At 40.8% G+C, this 12,906-nt stretch overlaps 1 protein-coding gene across 2 annotated transcripts in view; it reads left to right on the plus strand.

Moving 5' to 3' along the window:
- Nucleotides 1–16: 16 nt before the first annotated feature.
- DST (dystonin) overlaps nt 17–12,906 on the plus strand; it is a 291,855-nt gene continuing 278,965 nt past the window's right edge. Inside the window, exons 1-2 of one of the 2 annotated variants that reach the window (XM_039726401.1) lie at nt 17–275; nt 709–770. In XM_039726401.1, the coding sequence (XP_039582335.1) occupies nt 95–275; nt 709–770 (243 nt within the window). In that variant the 5' untranslated portion in view covers nt 17–94. The remainder of the gene's footprint in view (nt 276–708; nt 771–12,906) is intronic. The other variant, XM_039726416.1, reaches the window with a different exon arrangement.

Here is a 12,906-nt window from a genome sequence, read left to right on the forward strand (position 1 = left end):
CCGCTGCCGGGGGGAGAGGCTGCCCGGCGCTGCCCGGCCCCCCGCCGCTCGCCGCAGACCCGCGCACGCACAGGGGCAGCCGGGCGCTTGAGCCATGATTGCCGCGGCTTTCCTGGTCCTGCTGAGACCCTACAGCATCCAGTGCGCCCTCTTCTTGCTCCTGCTGCTGCTGGGGACCATTGCCACGATTTTATTCTTCTGCTGCTGGCACCGCAGGCTCCAGAAAGGGAGGCATCCCATCAAATCCGTCTTTTCAGGTCGCTCAAGGAGCCGAGGTAAGAGGCGCTGCCGGTCCCTGAGGGCGGCGGGGGGTGTCCCCGGCCCATCCCCAGCTCTCTGCCGGCGGAGGGCCGCCGTGGCACGGTTTAGCCGGGCAAAGGCTTCAAAGAAAATTCAAGCCGAGCCCAGGACTGCGGCAGCCTTGTCTCCACCCATCCCCTCAGCGAAACCTCGGCTAGAGGGAGAGAGGTGAGAGGCTGGGAAGCCCCCCCAGCCCTCCCCGGTCGGTCAAAGCGCAGCAGAACTTTATGCCGAACTTCTTCCCGATGAATTAAATATAAATGCCGGGCGGAGCTGCCGGCTGTGCCTGAAGGGCCAGAGCCGTCCCGGAGCGTGCGCCCAGGGGCGAGTGCTGGGTGAACCCGTTAGCCGGGGCGAAATGCGAGGTGCAGCTGGTGGAGCCTGTGTGTCTTTCTGCTTCCCTTCCAGATGCTGTCATGAGAACTCATCACTTTCGCTCTGAGGTAATTTATTTAGCACGCAATTTCAAGGTCAGAAGTTGTTCTCTTTACCCGAGTACATATTGTCGTGGTCTTTTGTTAATGAAATCACATAGCAAACTTTTCATTTTGCATGAAAAACATAATGTCCTCTTTCATCTCTTGGTTTGTTTTTTTCCTTCCCAACACAAAATGAGCTCTTCATCTGTGTTACCCTAACCGGCCTGCCCATTCGTGTCATTCCCAAAGGAATTGGTTACTTGGAGAAAAGCTGTGCTTACCGTACGTGCCAGACCGCCCTGTGCCCAAAAGCAGCCCCGAGCCCAGTTATTGACCTCGCTGTAAATGCGTGCACAGCTGCTGGCTTTGGGGACTGCAGAGCCTCTGCCGTGCCCACAGCCCTCACCTGCCCCTGCTCCTTGCCAGGGAAGTTCCCTGCCTCCCTTGGATGTTGCCGCGGGAGATCCCAGAAGGATCCAGACTACAAGCGTGCTTGGCAGGGACCTCGGTGTGTGACTTTGTATTCAGAGGTCGGGGAATCAAAACTCTTACATGCCAGTGCTGAAAGTATAACACAAACCCCAGTCTCTTCCTAGGGATTCTGGATGAGGAGCATAATTGCTGGGAAAATATGAAAAATAATATTTGTTTTAGTACCCACTTTGTTTCTGTGCTGCCCTGTAGAGCTTCTGACTAGCTATTTCTCTTGCCTGGTTTCCTGCTATTGATTTAAGGCATATCTTCATGCCACTGCCTATTATTCTGAAAGCCTTGAGAGACAGTTTTGCACTCAAATCATATTTTGTTTTAAAATAATTTGCATTTTGCCTTACCCTGCTGTGGGTGTGAAAATTATCCAATTATGACTAATGTTTTCAAAAGTGTGCATGGGATAGGTTTGTGCAGCATGGTTTATATTGGCAATTAGTTTTAAATTCTCAACTTTTGTTCACCATCACCAGAGAAAGAAGATGCCATAGGGAGTATCCTGTCTTTAAACCATGAAAAGGCTGAGTTTGTTGTTCACCAGTGCTCCAGTAAAGTGAACAAATAAATGTGTACCTCTGGAAATCAAAATATTTTTTCACTATTTAGTTTATCCAATATGAAATGCTTGGTTTCCGTGTAAAATTCACTCAGTCCTGAGCCTAATGGAGATGAAGTTTAATGTTTTGAAATACGTGCCATCCTGCATGGTGACACTTCAGAGGAAAGTTGGCAGAGTAATTTATTTTTATTGCTTCAGCATGTGGTTATTTGTTTATCATCCACTCAGAAGCAGATGAATTAAAAATATTCCTAGAAGCTTCCATTAAGTGAAACATACTAGAGTAACTGTTATATTCTTTCATAATTTTCTGTATTTTGTTTAGATGGAGTAATACTGCAGCTAGTGGTCTAAACTGTTCTTTTAAATAAGTGGTAGAACTGTTTTTCCTTTCGTTTTCTGATGAGACTTTTGATAGAGAAATGATGACTCATTTGACTTCATTAAATTTTTATTTTCCAATATTTTTTCAAGTAAAATGTTATTTTAATGAATCTAATAGAATTCATTAATGAAAAAACTACAGGCATACTTCCAATAAAAATATTGGAAATGTTATCTGAAGCAGAATTTTACATCCTCTATCCATATCATCACAAAACATTATGCACTTCCAACTGCAATACAATGTTGCTGAAAGCAAAGCATGATACATGAAAATATGGGCTTTGCATAGTCCCTCCACCCCCAAAATAAATGTAATATCTCAATTCCAAGTTTTATTGCACAAGGTACATCTGCTAGCTTCCACCATGCTTAGCTGCTTGTCAGGTGTAGTTATAAATAGTGTTTCTTAATTAGAATAAAAGATAATGAAAGCCAGGCTGATAGTAAATAGCAGTGGGTTGGCATTCATCTCCTGAGAGCTGGGTTCCAATCTGACTTCCATCACATGTGAACGTGCAGGTGGTCTAGCAGCAGTGCACAGAGAATTATAATTGCCCTATCTACAGATCCTTGGCAATTCCTGCATGATTGACTGCCTGCCAGGAAAGCCTTATATTTGGAAAAACAGAAGTGTGCAAATTTATGTTGAGATTCTTTGCCACAGCCACAGCTCTCATGGTGCATGCCTTCATTGTCTACATACAGTGTGAATTATTGAATCCTTTTCTTTTAATACTGAACCACACAATAAAAAATAAAACTGCATGTTTTGAATTTTATATGCCACTGGTGAATTGAACCACAAATAGTTCATTTTTTGTGGGCCTTGATTTTTAATGTCTCTGCAAAATATGCCTCATTATTATACATCTAAAGTCTATGCAGATATTACTTATTATAGAATGAACTTAAACACTTGACCCCCTGCCTCAAAAGGAGGAAAATTTGCATGAATCATTATGAATATAAAGTAGGTGAAAGTCTGTCTTTGTTAGAGGTGCTTAATAACAGAAAACATTAACCAGGAAGATGTGAGAGTTTCTTGAGATAATACAATGATTGTCTCCACCTCCCCACCAACACTTGCTACAGTCTGAAGTTTGTCAGGCCTAATTTTTAATATATATATTTTTATTTACAGTCCTCAGGTTCATTATGACTGTAACTGCTCTTAAGATTCTTCATTCCCCAGAAATTCCATGAAGTCACAAAGGAATCACACCCAGAATAGTTAATGTTCCTAATCTCAGAGAGACCTAGATATGCCACTGCTTTAAAAAGAAAACAAGTAAATTTCCAACAGAAATATTCATTGCTACATGACACATCAGACTTTGATGTAGTTGTTTGCACTAGTCTGTCTTTATTTTGAGAATCAGTTGTAGAATGAAATGTCCATGCTGAACCAAAACCACACCAAAATAACAAAATAACTCAGTGAGAGTTTTACCAAAGTAGGGACTATGATACATTGTTTGGTCTTTTATTATTATTAATATTAAAATTATTATTAAAAATGTAAAGGCTATAAATTATTCACTAGTTTTATTCTTCTTGTGTTCTTTGTTGAAGTTTTTTTTTTTCATGAAGCAGAGAAATTTTCTCTGAGTACTTTGTGGGCTTGGGCTTGACACCTTTCAATGTTTATAATTTTATGCCTTAGAAAGAGTCTGAAAGTCATCTGTACCTTTCAATTTAAAAGCATTGCTTAATGTGTTGGTGTTGCCACTTCTTGTGATTTAAATTTCTTTCTGAATTAGTTTTCCTCATAGTTGAAGCCTCTGGAGTCACTGGATTATGTGAGATTTTTACCTTTCAATTAAAAGGGAAGAAAGCTTCTAGCCCTGAGGCTGAAAGGAATTAATCTGAATGGTATAATTCTTAATGTCTTTTGATTTGGTGGTAAGAACTGTTGAAAAGGAAGGTTCTCATTCAGGATCTATAAAGGGTTGGGATTTATGAGATTGTGAAGGGATAATTGTGCTAATTGCTAAAGTAGCAGTTTTCATATTATTGAGGAAAAATTACCAGATTTATAAATCTTTTGCTGAAATTTTCTCTGAGCTTCACAGTTTTTCTTTACCTTAGGATGTTAGGGATACTGTGACCTCAGTCACTGAAGGTGTCAGTGCCAGTGGGTAGTCATAAGCAACATGGTATCGCTTTGTATTTATTTGATTTTGACTCACGTATTTTGGGCAAGTTTCCTGTGAATGCTTCCGCTGAGACCTGCAGGTCAAAAACTACTAGGAAACAAATCAGTACAAGTATTACAGCCCACTGTAAATTCTGACTTCACATAACCCAGGTGGAACTAAACACACCAGCAAGATAAATAGGAGTTGGCCCTTTGTGAGAAGACTCTCTGTGAGGGCTGGCAGTGTGTGTTAACCATGTCTGTAGCAAAGGAATAACATTTGGTGGTTTGAGTTTTGCAGACCCCACATTTTTATTTTAGTACACTGAACAGTTGCTACAAGGTTGTAATCATCCAGTCTATTTCAATATTATTATTGATGACGTGGATGAGGGTACTGAGTACAGTAAATTTGCAGATGACATTAAGTTGGGAGCATGTGTTGATCTGTTGGAAGGAAGGAGGACCCTGCAGAGAGACCTGGAATGGTTGGATGGATGGGCAGAATCCAATAGGATGTAGTTTAATAAGTCCAAGTGCAGAGTCCTGCATTTTGGCCACAATAACCCCCTGCAACGTTACAGGCTGGGGAGAGGAGACTCGGGGGTGACCTTATCACTCTCTACAACCTCCTGAAAGGTGGCTGTGCTCAGGTGGGGGTTGGTCTCTTCTCCAGGCAGCAAGTGACAGAACCAGAGGACACAATCTCAAGCTGTGCCAAGGGAAATATAGGTCGGATATTAGGAAAAAGTTTTTCACAGAAAGAGCGATCAAGTACTGGAATTGTCTGTCCAGGGAGGTGGTGGAGTCACCATCCCTGGATGTGTTCAAGAAAAGACTGGATGTGGCACTGGGTGCCATGGTTTAGTTGAGGGGTTGGGGTATGAGTTGGACTCAATGATCTTGCAGGTCTCTTCCAACCAAGTGATTCTGTGAGTTCTGTATTGTTGTGACTAGACTGGTAGTGATATAGTTCATCCAAGACTGGCGTTGGTTTTTAAGAGCAAATGGATTTTCTAATTCATCCATTATGGTACAATGGATGCAAAGCTATAGTACAACAATGTATATTGGGAAATGTATATCTTACTTTGTCAACACAGATGTCCAGAAAATTGTACATAAACTTATCCTTAAGGATACTTTTGCCATAATCATGCCCCTTCTGAGGCTGATTGCGAGACAGTTGCCTAAAAATACGGTTCTAGTTATCTTACAAAACAATAACTAATAGTCTTTGAAGAGTTGCACCACAATTCATCCTGAGCATTGCAGTTATTTATAAACTGCTCCAGATATGTACAGCTCCAGTGAAAGGAGAAATCAGCAGACCCTCCAAGCTGAATCTGAGTCTTCTGTTTGATCGGAGGGAGTGCATCCAATAAGCACCACAAATGTGCAGGACTAGCCAGCATAATACATTCATTCACCTATTGAAAGGATGTTTCATTGTCTTTACAGGGTTGAATCAGCCTGAAAATATTTTACCTTTGTGTTTGACATGATTTCCCTCAGGATGTTTAAACTATTTTTCCATTAGCTGTCTAAGAGGTAAGGAATAGGCTCAAAGGAAAATAAATCAGAGAAAAAATAAATTGTTTTCTTAGCTGTATGAGAGCACTTATAGGAATGAATGAAGAGCTATAAATACAGGTTACACTGTATAAGGACAAACTGTTCTGTCCATTTTTCATAACATATCAAATAATGTGGTCCAGACAGAGTGTGCCACACTGAGCTGTCACATGGCAAAGTAGGTATCACTGAGATTTAGTTTACTTTATGTCATCTGTCCATCACTCTTTTTCAGCTTTAGTCACAGCAGTGCTGCCTTTAGATAGCCCACAAGCATCGGTCTGTGCTGAGGAACAGCCTGTTTGTATCACCAAATATATAGGATTTGTCTGGTTGCTGCAGCCAGACTGCTTGAGTGCTGAGCAAAACTAACTCCAGAGAAGTTGACTTGGGTACTTTTACACTGTACTACAATGTAGTGTACAAATGCCTGATGTGTTTATATAGCCTTGTCTGCATCTCTGCTCTGGATTCTGATGGTCGGCAGAGCTTTGAAATACTGAAGGAATCACCTCTGAGCTCCACCCATGACCTAAAAAAGTGCTAACATTGTGTTATGGTCCACATCAGTGGTCAGGCATGGTCCTGGGACCTGCTTTGTAGGTAACATCCTCATGTTCTCTAGCAGGACTGGGAAAACCACTGCGTAAAGATACACTATCTCATAAAAGCTCTTCTTACTCTTTAGTTTCCCATTAATGTACAGTTATGCCAACAACCTCATGGCTATCATGTAAGTACTTGGCTATCTATGTTTCTCAGGATCTGCTGCTGTCTCTGGAAATGTGGGTTTTAGATGAGCTGCAGTTCGGTGGTGCTCTGTGCCATTTCAATGCACATCCCTGTACACACAAGCAGAACCCTGATTTCACAGGGATGCAGGAGGAGCACAGCTTGTGGCCATCTGCCTGTTAACAGACACATTGTACACGTGTACAGAACGGGAGCTTCTAGCTCCTGCCTTTTGCCCTAAACAAACCTACAACTGAAACCATGAATTAGAATAGCTGAGGTCATACTTGCAGTGAGCACATGTATTACCACATATCCTGTAGAAACTGTTCTTACACAGACAGAAGGGATCATGCAGGGCTCCATAGATCACACAGAAAAAGCTTAATCATCTGCACTGATTTCTCAGTTATTGCAGTTAGATTACAAGGGTGACAGATCAGGTTGTGGAAGTTCCTGCAGAAACAGCTTAGCTCTTTAGACTGAGGGTATTAAATGTAAGAAAGCACCACATGAACAGGGCAGTACAACCCTTGGGGTTGTGGCTGCTCCAGGGCTCTTGTGTGTGTTTCCTTAGGCGTGGAAGCCTCACTCACACTGTCTTCCATTCCCAGACTGTTTTAAATAGAGGCACCTTTGATATGCCATGGAAGAATGTGCAGAGCACAGGGTGAAGTCACCTTGATGTTTTCATGTAGGATCTGATTCAGCTGAGCTGGCTTTTTGGGGCCTGGCTGTGTCAGACACGAGGGACACCAGCCAGAGCTGCAGCTGCTCACCCTGCTCCACAAGCTCTGCAGCCCAGAGGGGTCTTGGGCTCTGCAGAGTGGGCCCGTGGGCTCCTCCAGCCGCCTGGGGCAAGGACTCGGCACTGTGTGGCAGAGATGCTTTGGCATGTCAGGCTCACAGTGCAGACAGCTGATCTTGGTTAGTGTTAGCAAAGCTGCCTTGGTTTTGAGCTTATTCCTTGTGCTTCTGGTTCAGCAGCCAGCATTGGTACTTGTTGTCTGGATACTTGTACCCAAAATGTATGAGCCCCTGCTGGGCTCCCTTGTGTCCTACTGCCTTGCATCAAGGAGAGTCAGAGCTTTGCTGTTCCTGACTCATCAGTGGGAATGAAACATGAGCTGTGGCTGGAGTGTGAAAACACCATATCAGCTACAGAAACTAACTGCACTTGATGTTTGGGCAAAGACACTTTTCTTGCAAGTTGTGCCAATGTCCTTATCTCCCCTGTCCACTCAGCTGTTTAAATACAGCACTCTGCTTCAGGATGGTGGGGTAGGTAGTAGAGCAGACTGGAAGTGAAACACAGATCCTACAGGCTTAATTGTTGATTACATAAATTGATAGCACAGATTATACTGAAGTACATAATCATGTCAGGCTGAGGTATTGTATTTATCCTTCTTCCTTGTTCTAGAAAGAACAAAATGATACAACCAAGTTCTCTTCTGATCTGCCTCCACTACCTTCCTTCATATGAAGGTAGGAGCTGGAAAGTGAGTTTGTAAAAACAGCATCCCTTTATGCAGCCCAACAAGCTCACCGTAGGCATTTACAGATTGCAGTCTATAGAACTGCTCAGCTGACCTAGTGTTGATGTCTGCTTCAGGATGTGCTGAATGGTTCTTCAAGCCTCACTGAATGTGTCAACTAAATTTTTTATTGGTGATAACAGGAAGCAAAGACTTGTTCAGGTATGTTGTTGGTATCTGAATCTAGTTCTCTTAACAGATACCTGAATTCTAGCTTAGTTATCTTTTTATAATATATTCCTTCAAAGTCTCTCATCAGTTATGCATATATTTTATAATTTAAAAAGTACAGACACATCTTCACATGCTGTGGTGGGATATATTCTCTTACAATTTTGTGTTTCAAACAAGCACACTGGACAAAAGAGAGTAATCTCTTTGTATTAAATGTTTGGCAGCACTGCTATGGTTTAGCAATCTCTGTTATTTCTTATTCAGCTTCTTACCATATTTTTAATATTTTAAGCTAATGTCTTCTGGCAGATCCTTGATATATACTGGACACTGCCCAAGATGAGGAGACATGAAGAGATGGAAAACAGAGGAAGCAAGGCTGGAAAGGGGACATGCTAGGGGAATGTGCTGGTATATCTTAAATTAAACCTTCCCTTGCAGACTACTGATCAAGCAGTACACTGATTTTTTTGTTCTTAAATAATTTTGTTCTTAAATAATTGTTCCCTTCCTAGGGAGGCTTGCAGTGCCCTGAGGTAACAGGGAAGGAACTGGGACAAGCCATCTCGTGGAGAGCTCCAAGCTTCTTGTCAGAGAGCCACAGGGCTGCTTGGAGAAAGGGCCAGCCTCTGTGGCTTATAGCTTTAGACAGGAGAGAGTATTGAAAGGGTACCTCGAGGCATGACTGGGTGTGCCATTTGGCTGTTTGCTTGAAGATCATCAGATTTTCCTAATGTTACAACTTACCTGTGCTTTAATAGGAATCCTGGCCTTATGACAGGAAAAACCAAACAAGCCATATTAAACAGCAATGTAATTTAGCATGGATTATTAGACACTGCGTTCTAAATTCACACCTAAACCTAAGGACTCCTAAATACCTAAATACAAGGGCTCCTGTGTATTTACATGGAGGAGCCTGATTAGGAACTGGAAAGCAGATTATTGATGTTCTATTTCATAAATTTGGTTGGGGAAGTAATCTTGTTCACGTTATGTAAAAAGCAATTGCTTTAAATGCCTTTGAACGTGTGGACTTATCTTGGAATGTTGCATGTGCCAAATCACAGTCTTCAATATCTGAGAAATGGTTCCAGCACTGCTTAGAGTTTAGATTTTATAAGATAAGAATAATATCTCCTAAAATAAACATAAGGCATGCAAAGCAGCATCAGTGAAAGCTTGCTATTGAGGAAGTGGAATGAGAAATTGAATGTAAAATCTTATATTTTATGTTCTAAATCCTGATTCAGATCTTTATAGGAGTAACCCTTTGTAAGATTAAAAAAAATCAAGAGACCCACAGAAAAAAAAAGGTTGCAGTCTATTTTTTTAGTTCTGATAGAATCAAAATAGAACAAATACAGTTGCATCCTGCTTGGGTGGATGCAACTGTATACACTCAGTGTAATACACTCAGTGTAAGCAATAAGTAATACACTCAGTGAGTGCGGGTAAACTTCCTGGGATAGAAAATTTACACCTTACATTACTTAGCCATCTTTACTATAAAAATCTTGGAGAACTTAGATTGAATCTTGGATTTTGGGTGGAACTTGCAGAACTGGCAGTTAAATAAATGTTGTGGGGTTTTCTTTGGTTCTTTGTAAACTGATAATATTTGGTATGGAAATCTCTATGGAAGAGGAAGGAGAGAAATAATGCAATCTTGGCCACTTTTTAATTTAAAACTGTTCTTACAGTTTGGATGCATAGATATATCCATATATATGTGTATGTATATATAAACACACACATATGCATAAATGTTTTTCTATGTAACAGAAAGAATCTCAATTTTTTCTCTTTCAGTTTGCAAGGGAATTTCATACAATAAAGTTATTTAATTTAAACCTGCCATTTTAGTTGAACTAGGTACTCCAACTATAGGGTTTAATTCTATTTCAGCCTGTCTGTAGAATGCCAGCACCTTGAGAAGGATTTGATGCTACCCATAGTAATGTCTGCAGGCCCTAAGATGCTGTGGGTTGTGTAAACATGAAAGTTTCCAAGATTTAAACAGGAGGTAACTGGCAATTTGAAGGCTATTTCTTGAGGCCATTAGTTGACAATGCTAAGAGATGACAATTCTCATGCATACACAACCACTGTCAGAAACCTTAAAAGCAAGAACACAAATCTGGATATCCTATCTAAGCTCCTTTTGGCTTTGATATTTATTAGTGCACCTTCATCTACAGGAATTACTCAAATATCTGCAAACACCTTTGCAAACACACTTGAGTTCTGCTGTCACTGAACTGTGGCCTAATGCTAGCTAGCACTTTCTCTGTGATTTACTGGAAGTGTTACTTTCTCTGTGATTTACTGAAGTTCTGCCAGAAGGTAAGCTGGGCTGCAGTCCAGTGCCCACTGAAGTCAATGCAAAGATTTCTGTTGACTTCAGCTGGACATAATGCACTTTTACCTCTATTGATGTTAATGCTTACTGGCTCCAAAAACCCATACTGGCTGGAAAGGCTGGGTCCCAAGATAGAATTCTGACAACCAATATATTCTACGTAAAATACTTATACACTGGAAAAAATGAAAACTGAATATGGCTTCTTATAAGCATAAAAATAGAGATAATGTATGATGAAGGCACCAGGGCTAGTAGAAACTAGAATGGAGAGGAGAAGGATCTGGTGAATTAATGCAATTGCACATTCAAAGAATGGAGGAGACAGAGATTTTTATCACTGAAGCAATAATGCACACATGGGGTAGCATTGATGTATTCGTCTGGTGCTAATAAAGTATCAGAAAAAAATTAAAAATAAATACAGAAAAACTAAGTGAAAGAAAAAGGTTCAATACATTATTCAATGTGTTCTTATCTGTAAATTTAAATAAAAGCAAAAGCTAAACAAGTTTTTCAGGAAACTTCAAATTCCTGTTTTATATGAGGAATGGATTAGGAATGAGAATAAGCAAAAATACAACAAGGATAGCAGAGTATGACACATTTGGTTATCAAATAGCAGACCATATTGAAGAAATGGGGCAAATAAATACACATGATGTTGTTAACAAATGCAAGGTCGAGTATATTACAGAGAAAAGTCTTTAGCCACATTTTAATTTTTAGGTTTACGATTTTCAGAAAGGGCCTTTTGAATGACTTTTAACAATTCAGTGAGGACTACTTTCAGATGTGTAGCCTCATTGGAAAGGAGATGGGAAGGGAAATGTTTAAACAGAACAGAAAAACATGTGCTACTGTTATATATATCAGTAATATAAATTTATAAGAGTACTGTACTGAATTATGGGCATCCATCACGAGTGATATCCGTGAATGAGGAAATATGAAACTCTCACAGGAAAAAAAGCTGATGGAAGAGACCAGAAAAATTTCATGTAGAAGCAGAAAAATAAAAGGAAGTCTGATGACAAAATGTGGAATGATGAACACCAGATTGGAGGCAGACCAAAACCATAGATCTGATCCATCCTATTTAATTTGGATACTCACAGTATGGATGTGTGTGAGTGAAGAGGTCAGTCTGGGCTCTGGGTGTGGCCAATGGAGAGAAATAGGTGCTGTGGGGGAGTGGCTCATCTCACCTGCTGGCTTTGGTGGCTCAAAGAGTAACCTGGGGAGGGGATGTCTGCTGAATTTTGGTCAGAGAAAACCCACATGTGTTTCTATACACAAGGAATTAGTCAGAGCTAAATCAGAGCTGTGAAGTTAAAACTTGGCTGGATAAGATATGTTTTACTGAACACCTTATTGTGAAAGTAATTTTACACAGTGTGCTCTTGGCATGCCATGGCCAGGCTGGCAACATTCATTGATTTGGGTATGAAAATAGACAGAATAGGTTATTTTAATATTATCACACCTCATCCAAGAGAAAAAAACCAACCAAACAACAACAACAAAAAGCAAACAAAAAACCCTCCCTACCAAACAACGAATAAAAACCCTCAACACTCAGAGAAGACTTAAAAGGATGAATTTCAGCTAAAAGAGGCTGATGTCCCCAGCCTGCTTCCATAAAGAAAAGCTTGTTTGATACAGGTGAACTAGCCTTTGGCTCTGCAACAGCCTCCAGAGACACCTCTCCATTCCTGTTTGCTGTAGACTCAGATTAGGAAGATCACTCTTCCTGGATTCCAGCAGACTCTGACTGGAAGGACGCACACGAATGCTTTTGCAGAGAAGATAATTCCAGCTTCAGTTGGCCTCACGTCTTCCTCTGATATGTCTAAAACTGGTTCTGGTGATCATATGAGTTGTTTCTTTAAGGAAGATTATTTTAGTGTAAACTTTTGTGCAGCTATTTTGGTATTTGGAAGACAGGTTTTCTAAAAATACATGTTTGAAGTTTTGTTTGGTTTGCCTTGTTGTTCAGAATTTTACAGGCTCAAAAATGAGTCAGGCAGTAGGTTCTGGGAATGAGCAACTCCCTCCCAGCACAAAGAACAAGACAAGGTTTTCATTGCCCAGTGACACAGCATTCATATGATACTGGAAACTACAAATCACTTAACTGTGTTAGAGCAACCTCGTTGTAATATCCCTGTGATTTTAAAATCTCCAGCTTTTCCTCGGTGGTTTGGTCTCAGGTGGTGTACTGTGCTTCCCTG

The sequence above is a fragment of the Passer montanus genome, unplaced genomic scaffold (assembly GCF_014805655.1).
Source record: "Passer montanus isolate IOZ18808 unplaced genomic scaffold, ASM1480565v1 scaffold11, whole genome shotgun sequence".
Lineage (NCBI taxonomy): Eukaryota > Metazoa > Chordata > Aves > Passeriformes > Passeridae > Passer > Passer montanus.